General features: G+C 45.0%; 2 protein-coding genes across 9 annotated transcripts in view; one reads left to right on the top strand and one right to left on the bottom strand.

Moving 5' to 3' along the window:
• CNOT1 (CCR4-NOT transcription complex subunit 1) overlaps positions 1-11662 on the top strand; it is a 61074-nt gene extending 49412 nt beyond the window's left edge. For all 7 annotated transcript variants that reach the window (XM_081202188.1, XM_081202184.1, XM_081202187.1 and 4 more), the window contains 10 exons: positions 2153-2401; positions 2956-3119; positions 4270-4387; positions 5858-5959; positions 6231-6404; positions 7311-7460; positions 8548-8728; positions 9619-9751; positions 10338-10472; positions 10593-11662. In XM_081202188.1, the coding sequence (XP_081058314.1) occupies positions 2153-2401; positions 2956-3119; positions 4270-4387; positions 5858-5959; positions 6231-6404; positions 7311-7460; positions 8548-8728; positions 9619-9751; positions 10338-10472; positions 10593-10671 (1485 nt within the window). In that variant the 3' untranslated portion in view covers positions 10672-11662. The remainder of the gene's footprint in view (positions 1-2152; positions 2402-2955; positions 3120-4269; positions 4388-5857; positions 5960-6230; positions 6405-7310; positions 7461-8547; positions 8729-9618; positions 9752-10337; positions 10473-10592) is intronic.
• Positions 11663-12176: 514 nt separating this feature from the next.
• On the bottom strand, positions 12177-23300 carry SETD6 (SET domain containing 6, protein lysine methyltransferase). Of its 2 annotated transcripts, none has more exons than XM_081202192.1 (9): positions 23231-23300; positions 23031-23123; positions 21423-21567; positions 20714-20855; positions 19430-19624; positions 18147-18273; positions 16117-16297; positions 15409-15551; positions 12177-13616 (listed from the first exon to the last, which is right to left on the bottom strand). In XM_081202192.1, exons 1-9 carry the CDS (start codon positions 23255-23257, stop codon positions 13299-13301), a joined length of 1371 nt encoding a protein of 456 aa, XP_081058318.1. In that variant the 5' UTR covers positions 23258-23300; the 3' UTR covers positions 12177-13298. The 2 variants fall into 2 exon arrangements, with proteins under 2 accessions (XP_081058318.1, XP_081058317.1); XM_081202191.1 differs by having other exon boundaries at positions 23031-23126; positions 23231-23272.
• Between the last annotated feature and the right edge of the window lie 637 nt (positions 23301-23937).

The raw sequence follows: 23937 nt of genomic DNA, 5'->3' as shown, positions 1-23937 counted from the left end.
CAGTGCCCCACAGAGCTCTTTGGCTTTCTCAGGGTGGAGGATGTGTCCTTGCTCTGAGGAGAGAAACCTAAGAAGCTAGGGCAGAGCACGTACCTGAGCAGCAGCTGCCACCGCCAGTGGGCACTTCGTGCAGCTCTTGACAGTCCCGAGGGTCTTCCACTCATTTATTTTGTGCCCAAAGGAAGCAGCAGCTCTTCTGAAGGCAGATGTAGAGGTCATGTGGGATATGCTCCAAGGAGAATCCCTGTGCCCTCTGGGTGTGGCCTTGGGTCAGCCACCTTGAAGGGGAGGGTGACTGCCACCAGCCAGGTATGGCCACTGCTTGTACACTACTTAATGCAGTTTCCTTAACTCAGTTTCCTCCCCCTCCCCCCAGGTGACACTGTGTTACAGATGTTAGAGAGGTGTTTGCAAAAGCTAGAATCTCTTTACATATGTAGGCGTGGAATATGGCAAGCAGTTTGCCAGTTTTTTACTTCGCTACCACAGTCGTCCTTCAGGGGTGCCAAAACTTTGCTTCCTTATTTAAGTTGCATTTCAAGTAGCCACTCCACTGCCTGCTTGCATATGTGAATAAAGTAAATTGCAGGTCCTCTTCCAGATAGAAATGTATTTATTAAGACTGCAGAAACAGTGGTACTTGCCATTAAAATTTTGCCTTATTGGTGTATGGAGCACTTTGGAAACAGTGGCTATGAAAACTATTCAGTACTATGAGGACAGCAAAATTTCACATGCCTTTCCCCCCAGATCCCTAGACAGCTACCCGAAAAAGTTGCAGTGTCTCTGAAATGCAACATAATTTGCCTAAATAATGCACAAGTAAAACCGATAAAGATGTGGAGGGAATAAACTGAAAATCAGGTCTGCCTTCAGTGTTACGCTGACCCCTGCAAAATGCCAGAGTGAATGGATCACTGATGAATGGAACCCTGTTGTTCAGTGGCAGAATTTTCTGTTCATATTTGCCACTTTAGTTGCTCTGCATTCTAGAGATTATTGCTTATGAAAAGCGTTTTGAATTCTTTCATAATGAGAATTTCATCCTGAATAACCATTGCTTTAAAAATTGTGATATCAGATTTTGCAAGTGACTGAAATACCTATTGACAGTCTACCTATGAAACCGACAGGAGTAGCAATCCATTCTCATGGGCCTACGTTCCTAAGAGGGGTAGTCTTAACCCTCCTACACCATGTAGCTTCCCTGCCTAGAATTTCACTTCACTACTTTTGCTGAGCACTTTTCTCCTATCCTCATGTGGAAGGGACCATTCACTTCTGCATCCTAGTCTAGCAGTGTGTCCCTGAAGGAGAAGCATGACTAGTTGGACCTATCAACACTGCAGAATTGATGTGTGGTATTCTGCATAAAGTACAGCTTCCATAGTTCCAGCCTACTCTGGAATGGTATGGCTCCTTCATATTCCAGTGTTTTGGAATGTACTCTAGAAACCTTGAGAGAAGGAGATTGTCTATTGCACTTAATTCCTGTTTTCAATGTCACCCAGAGGGTATTCCACCTGCCATTGTTTCCTGTGGGCGAAGCTTTGCTCTGAGGCTTCTGCCTCACTGCACAGATGGGGAGCTGCTCCTCGTGTTTTTGCTTTATGTGTGCTTGGGTTATTGCATACAGGTTGTTGGTTCTTTTATTTTAAGGCATTTAGAGTTTATTTCTGCTGTGCCAGTCCAGTCTAGGAAGATCAAGATGATGGCCCTGTCTGCTGCTCCAGGCGGAGGTGCTATCCCACTGGTTGGGAATGCCCTCCAGGAGAAGCAGAACAGGAATTCACAGTAAGAAATGTCCCTTTCTGCATATAGCATGCAGCATCAGTAACGCCTACATACAGAGGCAACATGGGTGTCGCGTTTACTTCCTTGCCAGCATAGTTTCCTTTTCCACCTGGTTTCTGGATGTAGACATTACCAGTGTGGTGTGGGACCTGATTACATAGAAATGATCTTATGCTGCTTATGGTTGGTAATGTAGGAATTGACCCTAAGAAGCATCACCAGCCTTTTCTTGATGCCAAACTGCAGTGTTACAGTCTAGCCCACTTGCTTTCCAGCATGTCTAGATAGAACATTACTAGCTTGATTTTAGAAAAAAGAGGAGTTCTTTAGGTCTGAGTCTACCTTTCCCCCATTACAGATGCATCAGCAAGGAATCCTGAAAACTGATGATTTGATCACGCGATTCTTCCGTCTTTGCACTGAAATGTGTGTTGAGATCAGCTATCGTGCTCAAGCTGAGCAGCAGCACAACCCGGCTGCCAATCCCACCATGATCCGTGCCAAGTGTTACCACAACCTGGATGCCTTTGTGCGCCTCATTGCACTGCTGGTGAAGCACTCTGGGGAGGCCACCAACACAGTCACCAAGATCAACTTGCTCAACAAGGTTGGGAGCACCCTTCCCTGCCCCCAGTACCCATCTAGCTTGAGTTTAGCTGGTTGTGAGAATGGGTAGTATACTTTAGAATTGTGATGACTGAGGCTGGTGGGAGTTGTAGTCCATGGGGCCAGGTTGGCAAAGGTTTCCTTATTAAATGAATGGGAACTGGTGCAGCATGTTTTTTTACTAACACAGACTAGGAGTTCCATGTTTTAAAATCGTGATCCATCTATGGATGGTGTTTGGCAGGCGATTGCCTCCTCTGTAAAAGGGATCCTTAGCTACATTGTAAAGAATGTCAGTGTACTATGCAGGATGTACTTGGAGCACTTAGGAAAAGCATTACATAAATCTGAATAAGGGTTTGAGATGTGCATATTTCTTGTTCACTTACATGTGAAAGGGCAGAAAACATTATTGTAAAATTGCAGTCAAGATCGCCAGTTTGTTGTATTGTCTTCAAAAAATACTGAGTATGTGCATGAATTCCAGTTGGCATTGCAGTAATTATAAGCATACATAAAAGTTGCATTCTGGGCGCCTTGCCTTTTCACCTCTAGGTTCTTGGGATAGTTGTGGGAGTCCTTTTGCAGGATCATGATGTTCGTCAAAGTGAATTCCAGCAGCTTCCCTACCACCGCATTTTCATCATGTTGCTGTTAGAATTAAATGCTCCTGAGCATGTCCTGGAAACCATAAACTTTCAGACACTCACAGCCTTCTGGTAGGTATCATTTAATTGACTAGAGGACACTTTGGTTCTTTTCAAACTCTACAGTTCTGTGATTTGCATTGAGTCTACACCAGTTCACTTTAGTTAACACTAATTTTGTGTAATTTTAAATATGTTGATAGACTTGGAGTCTATTTTGGTTACTGGAATAATTGCACATTAAGAAAATTTGTGGGCATATGTGGGATTCTTTCCGTACGCGGACTGTTCTATAGTGTATGGAACCAATGCTTCTCAGCCTCTTGGTGTGAGGGAAGGGTTTTTATACTGCTCTGTCTTAATCTCTGTGCAGTCCCACATTGGGATCTGTAGCTGTGGAGCTGGATTTAGAACATTCTAGAGCTTTAGCCAGACTCAATCTCTGGTCAAGTTGGGACATTGATCCCTCAGGAGATGGTGCTATTCTAGTTGTAAAGACTGCCCTCTGGGCACCTATGGGAATTTATGGCAACTAAAACGCTCCTTTACTTTAGTGGATCTGTTTATTAAAACTGTGATTCCTATATGATACATTATTGTCTTGGATCTTAATTATGCATCTTTTACTGCATTTGAATGGTTTGGGGCCACCATCATTCCTCAGAGAAATGTTTGATGCACTTTTAAAGTAAATGGCAAACTTGTACAGTTTTATAAAATCCACAGATTTTTGGCATAAAATGCAATGGAAGGAATAAGTTGTAGTTTGATGGCTTTGGAATTGTTGGGCCCTTCAGAGCAGGAGACAGAGGGGCTTTACAGAAGGGCATTACGACTACCCATAGGCCACTGGGAATTCTGCCTTCAAGGCAGATGCAACCCTGGGGGTGGGCAAGGAGATTTAAATCTCCTAGTATAGTGCCATAGAACAAATCACATCCTCCCCGATCATCAGCTTGAACATTTGATGTGCAGGAAGGAGCTGATAACCTGCCCTTTTCATCTGATCTGCATGAGTCAGCTGGAGGTTCACAAACACCCACTGCTGCTGGCATTTGGCTCTGTAGGGTTAGCCAAGAGTGAATGCTGGCTCTTGGTCCTTAAATCGTTTAACCACCTCTGCCTGATTTAGACTTCAAGGATGGTCTTAGTTCAATGCAGATTCTTGGCAGTGCTTTAAACAAATCTCACACAAAGCTTGTGTTGTATGTTTTTATTTCAGTAACACATTTCACATCCTGAGACCTACAAAAGCTCCAGGTTTTGTTTATGCTTGGCTAGAATTGATCTCCCATCGGATATTTATTGCAAGAATGCTGGCACATACACCACAGCAGAAGGTGTGGCTGCAGTTTATCTTCTGTAACTTACGAAGCTTCCAAAGGGAATAAGGATGCATCTTGGTTTGCAGGTTTTGTTTAACTAGAATGACTTTATGCCATTTAAATTTCTGATGTCTGCTTTTAAGGTCTTTACCATATTCCCACAACGTAGCTGGTAAGAGTTGATTACCTGAAGAGGTCCAGAAACCTCAGCAGGACGGATTAAAAATGGGATTTTAATCCTCATCCCTTAAAAAACCCAGCCTGGTAAAATTCAGTCTGAATACAAGAATGTTCACGTTTAACCCTTAAATACTGAATCATCCTTAAGTCAAATACACTGGCTGCCTTTGCATGGAACACTAGATCCAGGAGTGTGCTTTAAAGCAAACCATGGTTAATTAAACAGGCCAACTTTATAACCTGTGGCTTGAAGTTGATTTGTTTTGAAACTTAGCAGTGTTTTAAACCTAGATTCCTATTTCACACATAACTCTTTAAGTTTTGTAAAAGTGAAAACTATACCCTGCCAGCCTCCCAGCTGCGTGGGAGAAGGAAGTAGGAGAAATATGGTTATATGCTACAATTGTTATGAGCTTGGTAGTGTGGCTGCAGTGGTGGTGTTGGTGGTGGTGAGTGAGGCTCGACATATCATGGCATGTACTGGGATCCAGTGCTTGTCTCAGTAGGATGTGATCCAGTATTATTGCTAGGAGGGCCTTCCTTCCACTAGTTCTACCTGTGTGACCTTGACTAAAGTGCATATTTTATGTACTTTTTATCTGAATTGTGGGATTATCTCAGTTCTCAATTTAAGAATACCCTTCCTCTCTGTTAAAAAAAGGACAGTACTTTTTAATCTTCTGAAAATAAACTGTTCTGCCTATTAATTACCAGCCCTTGCTTCTGAAAATGCTTGGCCCTTTAGTTGTCTCTGAGCAGACAAAGACAGTGGTGCAGAGGTACATGAGCTGCAATGGACAAGTTCCCTATTTTGTTTCTAGGCAGGGGCAAGGGAGGAGGATTGTGCAGTGTAAGAGAAAGAGAGGTTAAAATTATTTTCTATTTAAAATGAATATTTAAATCAGTTTACTCCAGCAGTCATAGATGTTAAACAGAAGTTTGAAATAACTTGCAAGGAACCATTTGCAGCCTTGTAGGTTGTATCAAACTTCTGAGAGTCCACAGCTGCACTGTATTGGGGCAGATGTGACCAAGTCTTTCCAGTAAATCTCACTCATTCTTCCATTTCCCTTAAGTCCAGAATTCAACCCCTACAGTGCCCCTTATTGTACATAAGTGGCTGGTTTCACTATGGATTTCATATTTCAGGTAGCCCTGACAGATTAAAGAATAATGTAGTATACTGCTTTGTAACATGCAAGTTGTTAGTTCTACCAGCAATGTTAAGTGGGATCCAGTTCAGACATTATAGTAAATATATTAGCAAATATCACATAACTCTTATCATGTAAATTCTCTTTCCAGGGGTGGCCTATGTATGCTCAGCTGTTGATAGATCTGTTTAAATATTTGGCTCCTTTCCTGAGGAATGTGGAACTTGCCAAACCTATGCAAATTCTGTACAAGGTAAGTAGAATTTAGAATAGAGCATAAGAGAATTTGTTACAATTCAGTGATGGTCTGGATTATTTTCCCAGCACAATTGTAGCTTCACAGTAAAGTTCAAATCATACAGCCCTTTTCCATGGGATTGTGGATGAGGAAATTGACCTGCGTGTGTAAAAAGTGTGTCACCAACATGAAACATTTGGAAAGCTCTGATAATAGTGTTGGCTGAGATGTTTTGCATAGATTTAGCATAGATACTTAGTTCTCTTTCCCCCCGTTTTTTTTGTAGGGTACTCTGCGTGTGTTGTTGGTCCTGTTACATGACTTCCCAGAATTCCTCTGTGACTACCACTATGGTTTCTGCGATGTGATTCCTCCAAACTGTATTCAGCTAAGGAATCTGATATTGAGTGCCTTCCCACGTAATATGAGGCTTCCAGATCCCTTCACTCCCAACCTTAAGGTAATGTACAAGGCCTGATTTGTATGAGACCTCATGTGTTGAAGCACCTGAGATTGTGCAATGGTGTTGATGCTTTTGCATAAACAACAATGTCAGTAAGATCCTAGTGGGTCAGCTGATGAAACAGGGTAGCCAATATAATGCCCTCCTGATGTTGGACTCCAACTCCTGTTGGCCCCAACTAGAAGGCTAGTGCTTAAAGATGACAGGAGTTGTAGTCCATCAACATCTGAAGGGCACCCCATTAGCTACCCCCAGCCTTAGGGAAGCTGTTTATAACACTGAACCGCCCCAGGTGGGGAATGTCATTGTGAACTCCTGGTCTTGAAAAGAGCATTCTGTCCTGGAACATACACGGCAGTCGTTGCTTAGTAGTAAAGATGCACTTGAACTTTGGCATCTGTTCCAGCATATCAGTTTGCTTATGCTACATCTATACCTGAGTCCCTCCTTTGTGTGCCACCACTATGAGAGATCCAGAGGGTGTTAACAGGAGAAGGGGCCTTTTCTGTGGTGCCTTTCTGCTTATGGGATGCCTCTCCAAGGAAGCTCGCCTGGCACCATCATAACATGTATTTAAACACCAAGCAAAACCTTTCCTCTGTAACAAGCCTTTTGGCCTTTAACTATCTGTGGCCTTTTAGAATTGGGCAGGATGTTTTCAATGTCTGTCCTCCCCACTGGTTTTAATATATTTAATATATTGATGTGGGGTGGTTTTGTTGGTTGGTTGGTTGGTTGGTTGTAAGTCGCTTTGGTTTGCATTGGGCAAGATAAAGCAGCTGTCACATTTAAGATCATGGTGGTGGTGATACAAGAGTAATACTCAGCCTTCCCTGTGGACTTCAGATGGGTAACAGCTGAATGGTAGAAAATAACGTTAGGATGCTTCTTTGTGCTCGACAGGTGGACATGTTGAGTGAGATTAATATTGCTCCACGGATACTCACCAATTTCACTGGAGTGATGCCACCTCAGTTCAAAAAGGATTTGGATTCCTACCTCAAAACCCGTTCTCCAGTCACGTTCCTGTCCGACTTGCGTAGCAACTTGCAGGTGAGGGGCTTACTCAAAAATCAGATTGAGGAAGAGGTCTGGGAGTGGAGGTTAGCATGCAGTCCTGTGTCTGCTGTGTCTTTTGCTCCAAAACAGGCTTTTAGGTCCTCTGTCTAAAGCAGGGCTCATCAACCTTATTTGGGGCTGTGGGCAGTTCTGGAATTTTGAGTGTGTCATTTCTTTACTCCTCCCCAAACAAAGATTTTCTTTACTTTTTTGTGGGGGGATATTTGGGTAAAAATGAGATCCAATAGGCTTAAAACGGATCTTCTTGAATTTGCAGAGTTTTACATGGAGTCCCTTAAAAATAACTATCAGATTGAGGCTTACAGTGGTGGACCAACAGTAAAAATCATAGATCTGGTGCTTGCCAGATGCATAGTTTAGTCATCAGAGAGGAAAGATCTCAGTTCAGCCCTGATCCCACTGCAGATTGTGTCATACATCAACCCCGCTTAAAGAGACATAAATTAGGAAAAGATCAGTTTTACCTGGCCCAGATAATGCATCCTGATGGAGCTGTGGGTCTGTGTTTAGCAATTTTTTACTATATTGTAATGCATGTATCTTTTAAAAACTAGTACCTAGTTGGGGATGGATTGTGCAGCAGCAGTGATAGAGGAGGTAAGAGAAGCCTGCCTGCTGTTAAAGCTAATGGCTTTGGCAGACCTTTTAGTGAGTTATACTCTGCAGTTTAAACATTCGCAATCGCATACAGTGGTGCCTCGCAAGACGAAATTAATCCGTTCCGCGAGTCTCTTCGTCTTGCGGTTTTTTTCGTTTTGCGAAGCACGGCTATTAGCGGCTTAGCGGCTATTAACGGCTTAGTGGCTATTAACGGCTTAGCGGCTTTAAGAAAAAGGAAACAAACTCGCAAGAACTCGCAAGACATTTCGTCTTGCGAAGCAAACCCATAGGGAAATTCGTCTTGTGAAACGACTCAAACGTGAAACCCTTTCGTCTAGCGAGTTTTTCGTCTTGCGAGGCATTCGTCTTGCGAGGCACCACTGTAATATATTTTCTTCATGGCTCTTTGTCTTGGAGGTCCAAGGCAGTGACTTTGCCTCTTTTATGTTCACCCCACTAGGTATCAAATGAGCCTGGCAATCGCTACAATATCCAGCTGATAAATGCCCTGGTGCTGTATGTAGGTACTCAAGCTATTGCACATATTCACAACAAAGGCAGCACTCCTTCCATGAGCACCATCACCCACTCGGCTCACATGGATATCTTCCAGAATCTTGCTGTTGACCTGGACACAGAAGGTAAAAAAGGAAGCTTGATAGTACTTCAAATCAGCTAGCCTAATGTTAAATCAGATGCAAGAGGTTTATCTCTAGGTCTTTGGCTATGGGGGAAAAAGAGCCTGGGAAATCAACCTGGTGAGGTCAGACATAAATACTTTATAATTGATAATGTGCTAGCCTTACAATTGATACTGGACTTCAGAGGCTAGCTGATAATTTCAGGTATTGGCGTTCTATGACAGAATCAATCCTGCATCTCACTATTTAGCCCACATGGATAATACTTTGCTTTAATTTGGCCAGATTGTACCCTAAAATATTGTTAGATTTTAGAAATTATGTTTAAAATATTCCACAACTAATATATAGAAAGGGTTTATTTAGTTCCACCTAAGAGGTGGGGAACTTCTAGCCCAAGGGCCAAATGTGGTCCTCCAGACCTCATCACTCCCCACCCCCAGCCCAGGCCATGACCCACACTCTCCTTGGTTGAGTTTGCCAGCTTGGAATGTGTCCTTGAACTGTGATGATGCCTCTCGCTTGGCTGTATGGAGAACAGAGTTAGTTGTATGTATCTGTAGAAACCGGTTACTTTTACATAGCTGGAATGCAGCTTAATGTCAAATCAGTTGCTTTTGCTTCTGATCCCATCCTGGCATGTGGCCTCCAGGCTGCAAAATGTTGCCCCCGCCCCTTGTGTAAGCCAACAGGTTTATGAAAATGAATTACAAACTAGGAAACTTTGAGAAGTGAGCCTGGGAAATTCATGTCAACTGGTGGCAGCACCCATTTAATTAACTTTCCCGGCTTTCGGACATAACTCTTGGAACTAACAAATTAGCCAGGCAAGGATGTTGATTTCCTTTGTGTTTAAGAGAATCTAACTATTTACCTTTTTTGTGTTCCAGGTCGGTACCTCTTCCTAAATGCAATTGCCAATCAGTTACGGTACCCAAACAGTCATACTCACTATTTCAGCTGCACCATGCTTTACCTGTTTGCAGAGGCCAACACTGAAGCTATTCAAGAACAAATCACCAGGTAAGAGATCTAAGGACTCTAAAACAATCCCTACATTGCCTAGTTCTCACAAAAGAGCCAATGAGGAACTGGGGAGAAGCTTCAGGAGGTAACACTTAGTTGGTCTACTGCCATCTGAAGCTGTCCTGCCCAGCAACCAGTAAGAAAGTGGCTTGTCCCCGTTGCAGCAGTAGCAAGTCACTGCTGGCAATGTAACAAACACTCTAAGCTTTGCCCCTCTTATCCACATATAGAGTAGGACTTCCAGTGTTGATTAGAGGGTTCACATGGTTTGAAAGGCAGCTGTTGAGGTGGTTGCAATAATTCCATGCAAGGATCCTTATCTGGATGGAGGAGCATTCATCCCCACAAATCTGCAGCCAGAGTCTGCAGTGGTGAAGCCTAGAATCAAGTTTCCCGTTCTCACATTATATTGAGAAGCAAAGTCTTCCACATTCTGAAAGCAGCATAGTGCTAATTAATGTTGCCAGACGCAATCCCATGAGGGTACCTATTCTCAGCGGGACCTTGATATCCCTGCATCATGTCTTTCATACTGGCACGAGGTGTGACTTTCCCCATGCCTTAATCTGTTTTTCTTTTACAGAGTTCTGCTAGAACGACTGATTGTAAATAGGCCTCACCCATGGGGTCTCCTTATTACCTTCATCGAGCTGATTAAAAACCCAGCATTTAAGTTCTGGAATCACGAGTTTGTCCATTGTGCTCCAGAAATTGAAAAGTGAGTAATTTTAAACAGTTAGTTGTTCAGTGTATTTGGGGGACTCAGTCCTAGGAACTCTGGTACTTGCAGAGGAGAGGAAGTTGTGTCTTGAAATTAAGTTTATTCTCCTTGTTGTAGGTTGTTCCAGTCTGTTGCGCAATGTTGTATGGGGCAAAAACAGGCACAACAAGTAATGGAAGGAACTGGAGCTAGTTAGAGAAAGCAACCACCCTGGAAATTGTGCCAGCCTGGAGATCTCCATCCCATCAAGCTGACAGAATAATGTGTGTGGGTCTAGCCAGACCTTGGAGGCTGCCTCTCCCTCCCCCATGTTGGGCTTACATCACAGATCTTTGTGTGAGAAATCTCCTTCTCTGTGGGCATGTTCCAAAGTTTTAAAAACAAAAGTTTTGACTCTTGGCCAAAATTCAGAAGATGCTGTGAATATAATTTCAAACTATTGTAAATATACAGAACAGAAATATTTGTCTGAACTTTGGGTTTGTGCGAATTGTGTTTCAAGAGAGGCACATACTGTGTGCCTGACCAGCCTGTAATAGAAGTGGTGGCTGCTGATGCCAAGTGTTTTGTCTGGGGCAGATCTGCTCTCCTGACATTCCCAGACTCCCAAAGAATATGGAAAAGCCAGTTTAAATATTATGTAACTTATTTTTCTTGTGGGTGGGAGACCTGTAAATCACAAAGTTGTCAAAGAGGGGGGAAATGGATGCATTGGAGCACAGGATCCTACAGTATATGGGGGACTGGGTGGGGGAAAGTTAGGATTAGGGTCCAGTATATTGCTTTTCCCAGTATCAAATGCTGCCAGCAAGAGGCACGAACGTTGGAGCAGAGGACTTCCTTTGTTTTGATTGGCAAAGATATACTTTGGGCTCTTTGGGAGAGGGCTAGTGGGTTTAGCAAAGGAAACAAGAGACCAGGCCTGTAGATTTTCTTTCTTGACACTTGTAAATTTTGGGATGGGGAGGATGTGAATCTGTTAACTGCTCCCCTGTGGCCACAAAGTTTGAGTTTGTAAAAAGAACAAAAAGGACCAATACAGCCCATTTTGTAAGGATTTTGAATGTTTTGTAAATGTATTGGTCCATGTGTTGTATTTTGTAGCCTTTCTAGTTCTCTTGGGCTTTAGTTCTCCCACTTCTTGTATGTATGCATTCTGTAGTTAAACATTAAAGTCATGAAAAGCAGCACATGTCCATGTTTTCTCATCATCTATGACGAGTGTTAATGTTCTTCACTGCTTATATTTTCAACATAAATCTAATTCTTTTTTATACGATCAAGGTGCAGTACATCAATCTAATATATTGCTACTTTAATTAACAATGTTTAACTGCTATCTTAAGAGGATAAAATTGAGGAATCAGTAAAATGTAAGCAAGAATCCTATTCTTGCTGATTCCCTGGGGAGTTAAAAAAACAACAACCTAGGAGCTTTCACTTAGTGCACATGTTCAGGCCTAGAGATGGTACCTCCAAGTGAGCAACCAAAGGGCCAGAGCAGGATGTACACTAGGAGGTGGCCCTTCTACCTTCAGATGGCATGAATTAGGGTTCAAAAATGAATAGTCCTGGTGCTGTAGTCACCATCGAGGATTTACGGGGGAGAGAATACTCTGTAAATAGAACTGTCCAGTACACCATTTGACCCCATTCATCCCTAACTCCTCAAAGTGTCCATTAAAGTGGCAATAACACAGGTTTCTCACTTATCAATACAAATAAATTTTATTGTTTAAAAACTCCAAGCCTAGTCAAACTATACATCTATGCAGCTCATCTGGCCAGAGGTGGGATGGGAAGAAGGTTGGAAAAAGTAAAAGATTCTACAAAGGCATTCAAAATGTAAAATATGATAATAGACTTAACAATGAAAATGTTTTTAGGAACATTTTTTCAACTTCAAAGAAGCATGAAAACTCCCAGGGATGAGGAAGAGCATCTAGACAGTAAGCAAGTGAAACATGTTAATCTTTGTTCAGCAGCACAGACATCTGCACCTAGAGTGCTAGATCTGATCACAGTCCTTCGGGAGAGGGGGACATCCCAGATGACTAATGCCATATTTACTGGGTCTCACAGGTATTGTAAACTTGGCCATCTTCCCAGCTGATTTAATGTACAGGGGGTCCTAAGAGGTGGGGAAACTGGCTTTCCAGGTGTCCTTTGACTCCAACTTCCATTAGTCTTAGCTGGCATGGCCTGGCCCATAATGGTCAGGGATGATTGGAGTTGTCCAAACGCATCTACAGAAACACAGATTCCCCAGTTGTGTAAATTCTGTGCTGTGTAAATTGGTAGCCTTAAACATACAGAACAAGGATTGAGTGACTTCCTAGGTTTCCCAACCTTAAGGATAATTGTTGGAGGCCACTTTAGATGCAAAACATTCCCAAAAAAGGAGCTTCAAACACATTTATTGAATTGGCAGGCACTACTGGCTCATACGGCTAAAGATAAATTAGATAAAATTAATGAAGGCCACAGTAGCTGCACTATAACTTAAATGGACTTAAAAGTACTAAATGGAATGTCTTGTGCAGAGACAGCATCTCCTGGAGTACCCATTAAGAAGCAAGCCACAATGAAAGCTTGTGGCCTGCAGGTTCCAATTTCTCAAAAACACTAGGAAGATGTTTGCCCTCCTATATTTCCCACTGCTATGTCCTTCAGATTCAGAAACAGATACTGTCTTTTGCTACCTGTGGGTGTATTTGATACTCACAGAAACACATTTTTATATAAAAATAAAATGCCTCTGCCTTTATAGAAACCTTTAGCTAAGCCTCCCAGGCCAACAGCACTTGCCTTCCTCAGCTGCAGCTAGCTTGTTAGCTCCAGCAACTGGTGCAAAATCATCTTCTGGCCATAACGCACTTGCAGGGCAAACTTCTCCCGGGAGCTTAGTTTTGCATAAGCTTGAGGGTCTCTCAGCATTTCTTCCTCTGCTTTTAAGTCTGAGCTGTATGACTTCAGGGTTAGCAGTGTAGCATCAAAGAGCAGCTTCTTCCAGGAGGTTTCAAGCCTTGGTATAGTAGTATTTGAGAGCATCAGGAACATAGCACCATCCTCGCCTGCTTTGGGTTCCTGAGTCTCTTGCTCCTTAAACTCCTTGAACTCATCTGCAGACATAGTCAGCACCTACGGCCACAAAGAACTGGAATTATTGAGAGCTACCTTCTTGGTCTCTTAAGTAACTTCAAGGCATCAACAGCCCCACAGATGTTGGTAAACATTCTCCAAAAGGGATCCTGCTGTTGCTTCTCAGGATTTAAATCTATGGACCTTCCCCTCTCCCAAGTTAAGTTACATTCTGGAAGAGATTCATAATACAATGAAGTAAATTTGTGAGAGCATCTTGCAAAACATTAAAATACGACGTTTACATAATTGGGGGGGACGGACGGGACACTTGCTAGTTTCCATAGGCAGAATTTGGAGGAACAGCAGACACAAGTCATTCAAAATGTTTTGAAATTAAGTTTCCATTGAGACAACTGGAACAGGCAGCAAGAAATATAAATGTGTATAAAGGAACACAGAATTTAATCCATGTATGTAACTTGGTTAGTGATTATGTTCAAAGCAAAAGAAACTACCTTGGTACTTGCAACGGCTTGGCTCCCGAACGCCGCAAACCCGGAAGTAAGTGTTCCGGTTTGCAAACATTTTTCGGAAGCCAAACATCCGACTCTGCTTCTGCTTGAGTGCAGGAAGCTCCTGCAGCCAATCGGAAGCCGTGTCTTTGTTTTAGAACGGTTTCGGGAGTGGAACTGACTCCTGAAATGGATTGAGTTTGAGAACCAAGGCACCACTGTATATATTAGTACTAAAACTGTCCTTTGACAAGCACCTGCAGGAAATTTGGCAGACTATTTAGAGCTCAAGGTCAGTGAGGCTGTTGGCCCCCAAAAGCCACAGAAAAAGAAGTCCCAAGGGATGGAAGCAGAATCTCTCTAGCCACATTTCTCCCTTTCCTGGGAACAATGACAGCACCACAGAAGATACGTCATTGCCACACAGCATAAAAAGTTCAGACCTTCCCCATTCATTCCACTACAGAATATACCGCTGATTACATGGGGAAGGGGTGGTTGCATAAAGAGAGAACATGGTGGAAGCTGCCTGGGACTTCAGCAGAAAGCAACAACTTAAAGTGTCTCAGTGGAAGAATTGGCACGCCATGTAGCAGAACTTGTGAGAGGTGGAATGAAGGCTGCTTCCTACATTTTCTAAATCCTGTCCATTAAAATAGGCAGCAGTAGCAGGCCAAGAGTACATGTGCACATCTTCACCCTGGTCCAGCAAGTGAGCCAGTCCCTGGAGGAAAGAGAAGCACACTTGCCCAACTAATAGCTTCTCCATTGCTAGCTGTGCCCTTCCTTAGGAGGCGTCTCAGAACCCAGGGATAGGGAGGGCTTGCACAAAAACATCAAAGCACACAGACAGCCCCCCAGAGCGACATCTGTAATGGGCAATGCCTCCAGTGGAGACAAGCCCTGGAAAGACTTCAAAATGACCAGTGCATTGTGCTGCCCCCAGCAAAAAACAAAGCACAGCTGCCCCCCCCCCCGCAATCTACAGACTGACCGAGGAATTTGCTCCTTATCCAACCAGATAAGGCTGAAGCACTCTTCTCCTATTCTGGGGCTGCAATGCCCAGGTGCCAAAGTGGCATAAGCAAGCCCCCAAGCAACCTCAAGCCTCCCTGCCTGCCACGGGAAGAAGCCTTCACAAGTCACACCTCCACTGACCAACAGAGAGGAGTTATCCTCCCTCCATCTAAACTGAAAGAATCTTCAGATTAAGTCCAACATGTCACCCCTGTAAAGTAAAACTCTTGTCAACTGCTTAAGTAATCACAGCAAGCATGTATGGGAGTAAAATGGCCTCCCAGGAGTCTAATGGCGCAGCAACCAGTCAGAGCCCTCACCTTCAATGCCATGGCCAGCTCTTCTTCAGTTAAGACTCTCTCCCAGCCGATCACAAAAGCCCCTTCCTCACCCACCATCTCCATCTGGCAGAGGAAGTCCCACTGCTCCAAGACCAGCTGCCGTTGAGCTTCTGTCTTTGTAGCTGGTGGAGGGAGAGGGAGACAAAAGCAGGTGCAGGTTCAACAGGCAGCAGAGGGAGCATTGGCTGCAGTCAAAAGCAGAAGCGCATCATTTCGTCTAATCCAGTGTAGTGCCGCAGCTAACAGTGCCTGGCAGGGACCAGAGAGGCCCAGCTTCAAGTCCTCACTCAGTCCCAACAAGACTTTGGATTGCATACTCAGCCTAACTTGTCCCACAGAGTTGTGGGGGGGGAGGGGAGAGGAGGAGACTAAAAACCTTGAATACCATCCAGAACATCATGGAGGAAAGTTCCATGCCTTCAGATTATTTTGTTTTAAATTGGCATTATGACCCAGGAGGAGTTATGCAAAATTGGGAAGCAAAGTAATCAAGCTGTTCTGCTCTGGATGCCACCAGCAGCTGCAGAAGTCACATACAAACACCTGTATTTAAATGCAGCCTCCGCCTAATTAAAAACACAGCTGGAAAAAGCAACACAAGGTGAGACAGATGGATTTTCAGATATCCTCTTACTCTGCTGATTTATGTTTCTTTTTTAAAAAAGTGTCTCCTGGCCAGCCTCTTGCCTTGCAGTGCTGCTTTGCATAGTGTCAGCATCTGGATGTCAGCAGCATCGTTTGTGTTGCCAGGATACGGTTCAGCAAAGCCATACATGTGGAGGAGCTGCCAGTTTGCCATCTCCCCGTAAGTGTTGAAGATCTCTTGGCCTTTGCAGATGGACTGAGTTGCAACCATTTTCAATACCTCCTGCAGACAAAAGAGGGAAGTAAAACTTGACAGATCCTGTCCAGCCCTGAGAATCTCCCAAGAAAAAGTTTTCCTCTGCCCCACTCATCTGCAGTTTTCTCCATTCCTGCAATGTGTGCAACAGATGAGGAATAGCAAAAGGGATGCAGTTGGAGGAGGAAGACAGAAGGTAGAGTAGCAGACGTCTTCCCTGTTTTTCATTCTTAGGAAGCATTGCCTTACACTCCCAAGCATTCCCCTGAAATACACCAAATTTGCTGTGAATGCTCTTCGAAGACAAGAGAAAATTCTGGAGAGGGATGTAAGAAAGCAGAGCCTCCCACCCATCTGCTGCCGAGAAAGGACACTCTGTGGAAAGGCTGCATGAGGGATGGGGGAGCTTTTTAGCTCAATGGGCCAAACTGTTCTCTCTCCAACCCCTTTTGGGCCTGGCAACCCCATGGCATCACAGGGGTCTTCAGAAGTCCTTCTCAAAGCTCTATTTCATGCAGCACTTTGAAATAGGCTTTGTAGGCCCTGTCAACCAGCTGATCAGTAGTGCCTGCAAAGTCCCTTTTGGCTGAACCAGGCCTTTACCTACCCCCTATATGCTCCCCAAAGGAGAAGCAATACCCTAAGGAACCACTGCAGGTGATGGGCCTGATAGGTGAGACCCATGCATGCCCAAATACAGCTGCTTCCAAAGTGATGAAAACAGAATCCAAGCACCAAAAATCAAGGGTGCGCCTGAGATCTGAATCAAGGGTGTGCCTTTTTACCCAACAACAGACCTGTAAATTTTTTCATTAAGATTTTTTGCAGGTTTGATTTCAGGGACTGTGATGAGGGGAACAAGAAACAACAGCTTCTTACTCAAGCAGTCCCTCTCACTTAGCAATCTAGGAAGGGATTTTCTCAAGCCTATGAAAAGCAATTGCATGACCTTGTGTCAGTCATGTTGCTGCCGCCCAAGTGAGGGTTCCTACTGGTACTTGGGAGCTAGATAAAATGTACTTGGTTTAATTTCCGGCATTTCAGCTCCCCAAACAGCTTCAATTTAAATTCCACAAGGTACAATGTAAGCCATGCTCTAGGTTCTTCTCCCCAGAGGGAGGAGAAGAGAACAAAGTTCCAAAGGGGATAGAGATTCTGTCTTCTACTCTACACAACTATTCTTTCTCCTTTCCTTTCATCCTTGGCTCTCCACAATGACATATTTCACTGATTAACCAAACAGGAGAAGCAGCTAAGCTACAATCAGCTGAAGCTATGAGCTAAGCATCCCCATTATGCCGAAGGACACAGAGAGGGCACACATAGATCTAAACCTTCTTCACCAGTCTTCCAAAGACAATCATAACAAATAATTCCTACTGCAGAATGGAATGACACCTTTGTCATTTTCTTATGGCAGGAATTCTCAGTCTGCATCACAGTGAGTCTCCCCTGAACAATAAATGAACCATCTGAGCCTTCCAGTACTGGGAGTAAACTCTGCACATTCCTCAAGGCAAAAGGAAGATGGGCAGAGTTGACACAAGACTCTCTTTCTCCAGGCAAAAATCCCAGCAGGTCAAGCAGCTACAGATGGCATATCCTGCTTTTCCTTATGGAATCAGAAACTGCTGCAAGAAGGAATTGTTCCTTTGGCCACTGCAGAGCTGTATCGAGGACAAAGAGTCCTCTGATCTGAACAAGTCATAACACACATAATGGGGACTGTGGCTCAGACATCTCCAGGAAAAAAACACTTGGCCCTTTGAAAATTCACACCTCAGGGAATAGATGTGAAAGACTGGGGGAGGTTGGCATACACACACGCACACACGCAGGGGCTCAACTAAATTTAAGCTCTGTATGCTCTGCTCACCGGCGAATATTCCAAGTTGGCATTGTGGTCAGCCACGTGATTCAAGAGATCTGCCATGGGCACCATCACTGGGGGATTGGGCTCCTCCTCATCATCTTCCTCTTCTTCATCCAAAGGCTCCTGGAAACTGGTGGGGAACAAAGCAGGGAGATACTAAACCGAGGCAGCTTTAAGTACAGCCAAATTATGTTGAGGTTGGTGAGACGGAAAGAGATGCACGTGGCTCTGAAAATGGCTACTAGTTTAGAAACTGCAACACACAATCCAAGACCTGCCCCTGAACTCAATCTGAGCTTTCCTTTAAAGAGCCTCATCTAGGGTGCCCAAGCAGCATAGAACAGCCCTTTTCAACCTTGGGTCCCCAAATGTGGTTGGACTAAAAAAACCCAACATACCTAGTGAGAAGGACCAGCACTCAGGGATGATAGGAGTTATGGTCCAACAACATCTGGGGACCTGAGGTCGAGAAAGGTTGTTCTAGGATGCTGGGGCACCCTAGATGAGCCTCTTTAAATTCAAGCTCTGGGAGCTGCAGGACATTACAGTTAAAAAGTGGAGCATCTTTCTTCAGTAAAACCTAAGTCTGCTCCTCTAACATACGTTATTTGTTCATTTGTATATTCCTGCCTCAACATACCAGTTTACATGCTCAACTATAAAGACAGTCTGTAGAGCAGGGATGCAGAACCATTTCCAGTCTGAGGGCCGCATTCTCTACAGGTGCAACCTAGGAGGGGCCAGAGGCAAAAGGCGGCAGAGCGAAGGATAGAAAGCTTAACTTCCCACCGGAGGCTTGTTTCTACACATACTCCCTCAAACCCCGCCCTTCATCCAAGCAAACAAGAAGCATTATCAGAGTTCAAAGACACATTCCAGCCTGGGGAAGAGTGCCAAGGGCCAGCAAAGGGCCAGGTAGGCACATTTGGCCTCTGGGCCTGTGGTTCCCCATCCCTGCTGTGGTTTATGCAAGGAAAGTTCCAACTGTCCAAGGCCAGAGATGTGGAAAGGAAGAGAGGCACAGCAGTGACACTTCTCTTCTTTGTTGATAGGCAACTTTTGCTTTTCTGCCTTCTCAGTTCACCAAAAACTGAACCCCATCTGGGACTCCTCTATCAACTCACTTCCTACATATATTTAGTTTCTCAACCTGAATGCCTCTCAGGTGCCATCTCTTTAAACTCCAAACCAGAGTGTCCCGGTGGAAAGCAACAGTATACACCCTGCTCGCCCCTTGGCAGTTTAGAGAGGGACCACTCATGGCTTCCACCTTTTCTCTCTCTCACCTGTATGCCATGACGAAGGCCACCAGCTTCTTGTAGAGCTCCAGAGTGTGCACCTCAGGGTCAAATATATCTGGGTGGGCCTTCAGGAAAGGCAGGATGGTGGTGGAATACTCTGTCTGGATATTGGCCAAGTCCTTGTCCACAGCTTCTGGAATCCCTGTTCCTTGCAGAAGTCTCATCTGCTCTTCTTTACTCCTGTACAAAACAGCAAGCAGAAGGTGCAGTTTCTTTCTTTAAGCAAGAAGCCAAGTAAGTGAACAATCAAAATGGTTCCTGTACAGCAGGCTACACTCTCTTGGCCAGAAAGCAGCAAGCCACTACAAACCAGTTGCAGAAGTGGCACCCAAGCAGAAAGTGGATGGAACATCCACTTTCTTTCTTCCTCTTCACTCCATCCATTCTCTCATGCATGCATGCACACACAAAGCCCCACACCAAGCACCCTCTATCTCCTTCATCCATAGCCCCATCTTCTCTTCCTCTCCAGACTGGGTGGATTAGCTGTGCTGAAGAAAGTAGAGTCCCCCAGATTGCTCACTTGTGCTGAACAGTATTGACAAGCTGGCTACTCCCTCATCTGAGATCTAGCTATCACCTTGGTATCTGAAAGATCCACTATGTATTCTCAATCCATCCTAGTTTTCCTAATCCGAGACTAGAGTGTGGTTTCTGCACTCTACGCACCTCCCTCACCAAAACACCCTTTCATTATACTACTCTCTACATCACTCCCCCCCACCCCATCATAAAAAGAAGCACTTATTAACACCAGCTTAATATTTGATTCTCACGTGACTGTTGTTTAGATGACCCACTCTCAAGTGTTTTTAAACCTATTCTTAAGAAACTGTGAACAAAGAGGTGGAGGTGGGTAGACACAAACCTGCCCGAGGTTCAAACATGTCACCATTATCATCCAGAAATAAACTAGCCTCTCAATCAAACATCTCAAGCACTACCCTTAAGCACCACCAAGCTGGTAACACCAGTGTCAAAAGTCTTTAATTTCTTCCTATGGAAGAAACTACAGTGCCTGCCTGCATTTTCTGGCATAACAAGGGGGAATGAAAGGCCTAGGACTGGAGTCATGAAGATACGCTCCAGCACAAGCACCTGACCATGCCCAGCCCAGCCTCATTTTCTGAGCTACATGCTTCACAAGCATCCTTGAGGTGGTTGACTCTGCTCTGGGCTCCAAATTTGTTTGGTGAAGATGTGCTGCAACTGATTTACCTGAGGAAGCTGGGTGCTGGCAGAACACAGCCAAACAGCCTCCCCTCTTACCAGAACATGGGGTGATCCAGACCCCTGAAGTTAGGCCACAGTGACAAATAAGGCCCCCAACGAGAATCACTGGCTGTGGATTCATGAAGCAAAGAAAGCAGGAGCGGAACCCAGCCGGACTGACTCTCCAGAGAGGCTTGCTCTATTAAAGGTAAATAAAATAGAGTGTAAGAACGCCAAAACTATTATCTGTTAAGAGAGCAAGCCAAATCAGCCAGAAACCTACGTCCATAGTTGAGAACACAACTCTCCAATCTCACTCAAGGATGACACAGTTTGGGGCATTCTGAAGAATCTGGAAGCTTACTGAGGAGTTTGCTGTTTCCTCCACGCCATTTACAAGTATCAACATGCACATTCTTCTTTATAGGACAATAGCACAGCCTTCCATCAACCTGGTGCCCTCCAGCTGTTGGACTATAATTCCTATCATTACCATGGCTGGCTGTCAATACTGTACACCATAGGTCAGCAATCTGGGGGCCTCTACCTCCTTTAGCACAACCAGACACATGCAGAGAATATGGATATATTAATAGAGGGTACCTACTTAGCAAAGGCTATTCTATATGATAGAAAGCACACTGATGCTGGTTGGGGCTGAGAGTTGTAATTCAAAACAGCTGGAGGGCACCTGGTTGGACAGGCTGCCCAATGAACATGAAGCTTTTAATGAAGCTACAGAATCCCCCCAAAACCATTCCTGTACCTTTCTCTAGTAGGGAAGAAAGGGGGCTTGTGTACTGCGAAAGGACTGCCGTTCTTGGGATGGTGAAAAGGACTTCTCCTGCCTCAATGTCTTCCCTGGCCACCAAGCCATAATCAGCTACTGTGCCCTCTCTGCTCACGCTGACCTACAACACAAGAAAAGAAAGTTTTTTCTCCAACTCCAAAAGCTGTTTTTTTTACTACAACCCTTAGTTACAGGTCCCTGGTTAGCGTCACAAAAGCCAACCCTTAATAGTTTAATTACCCTTTTGTACTCACAAGTGTAATCGGGAGTACTTGGAGCCTGATCTTTATTGTTGCAACAAGACTTCCTACTACCACAAAGATGAAGGAGCCAGAAGCCTAATCAATGGGTTACACCTGTATTTCAAAGTTTCCCAAAGTTTCCCATAATACATCTCAAGATGCTTCATCAAGACATAGATATGTCACAGAAAAGGCATGGTCTCAGGTAGAACTTGAGATCCAGGCATGCCCCTGTCACTCAAATATAGTCTTTCACACTTCATCACAGTACAAAGGAAAGAATTTACAGTTCCCTGGTCGCTAAGTCAAGTCAAATGCAACCCTTTTTCTTGTCTGGGCTATCACCAGTCATGACTCCTTAGGAAGGCCCTGCAGATGGGCAGGACTGTACATCTTGGGGATTACAGTGGGCTCTCTCACTCCACCCCTTATACCTCACTTCCATGGGTCCTAAATGCCATTGGAACTGAAGATTAATACAAGTGGCTTCTTATGAATTTCTGAAGTTTCCCCACTCAGCCAGTACATAGATACATTTATCAGTGAATTGCTATTTTCCTTTGCTGCAGACCTGGGGTTCAGTGGGGAGTCACAGGCTCCTGAGCTGAGCTTCCCTTGCAGATGCAATGCCTTTGCAGATATGTTGCTGTTATTTTCTCGTTTGGGGGGTGTCTCTCACCCCCCCTTCCAATTTCCCAGTAACACAAGTCAGGTAACTAAAGAGTGATACAGCCATTTTCTAACTATTTTAGCTCCCCCAGAGTGGCAATATTAACCGACCATTAGCAGCTGTTAGAATGGAAGCAGGAAAAGGAGCCAGACTAGATTAATGCAGAGTAAAATGGTGCTGATTGATGCATGTGAAGTAACAAGATTAAAGTTACTACAAGTCTTAAAACTCCAGGTTTTCATTATCTTATTCATGCCGGTTCCTGTTTGCTGCTGCCCGGTTCCTTTGGATGAATGTTTTTGTTTTAAAGCATTTTATTATCAGGACGGGTGCATATTTACTGCTACAAGTTTCATTTCGGCTTGAATTTTCCGGGTGGTTCTGCACTGCCTTCCGCTCCTTTACTGCTGGGAACCGCACTTCCTCCCCCTGTGTTGTGTGAGCCGCCTGGGAGTAGGAGTCACCCGCAAAGGGCAGGTGAAATTCAAAGGGAATTTGAATGAAGAGCGGCCTCCCCTTAACACCTGGCCACGGGGCCTCGGCAAGGAAGCCTCTCGTTTCCCCCCGGGGGGGGAATGGAGGGGCCTTTCCCCCTCGGCCAGTCTCTCCCCGCCGGCAGGGAGCGGCTGGCCCAATCCCTTCGGGCCCGCGGAAGCCCCTGGCGGGCCGTACCTTAGCGCTCAGCTCCAGGCCCGCGTCGGCGCACCAGCCCAGGAAGGCGGAGAGGGCGCTCGAGTCACTCGCCGCCGCCGCCGCCGCCGCCGCCTCCTCCACCTGCGGAGCACAGAGAGAAAGAGAGAGCGAGGTGCTAAGGCCTCCCCGCCGCCGCCCACTAGCCGCCCCTCAGGCCGCGGTCCGGCCGCCAAACCCACCTTGGCGCACTTGGCCGCTTTCGCCATGCCGGACGCACCCGGAACCACGAATGCCCAGATGAGCCTGCGCGCGGGGAAAAGCCTCGTCTGACGCTACGGGGCGGAGCCGCAAAACCCCGCCCAAGAGGGAGGAGCTATTTCGCGGTTCCCTGAAGCTGAGGCAGCCGCTCACTCTCCTCCGTGTCCTCGTAGCAGGGAGTTCCGCTGGCCGCCCCTTTAGTTTTTAAGATATCGTTACAAAGCCGCTTTTAGCAACCACAGGCAGTGCGCCAAAGAGCCCTGGGGCGCTTCGCTCCGTCTTCTGCCCCAGCCGGGCTGCTGCTGCTCCTCTTCCTCAGGGGCTCCGACGGTGCTCTCGGTTCTTTCCAAAAGTTAAGCACTTATGCAATACCACAAGTGCCAGTAAATTCTTTCGATACATGCGGGGAACCAACTCTAGCAATATGTGCAAGGCGGACTGGAGTCAAATATGCTTTTTTTTCACAGTTCCCGCATGCAGAGATGACACACTTCCCGTAGGTCTCCCTTAAACCATTCCCGTTCTGCTCCCTGGTCCTGCTCCACAGCAACTGTTTCTCTTTGGCTAGAATATATTCTTGAATGGTGAGAAGGCCTCTCACTTGCCTGGATGGAGAGACGTTTGCGTATGTGGGTTTGTATGTATCTGGGTTTTGCACTACTGCAAGGGAGCCTATTGCACAAAGGTT

This window comes from Podarcis bocagei (genome assembly GCF_964188305.1).
Source record: "Podarcis bocagei genome assembly, chromosome: 7".
Lineage (NCBI taxonomy): Eukaryota > Metazoa > Chordata > Lepidosauria > Squamata > Lacertidae > Podarcis > Podarcis bocagei.
The sequence above is the reverse complement of the archived record's forward strand: the minus strand, read 5'-3'. Positions and strand labels throughout refer to the sequence as shown.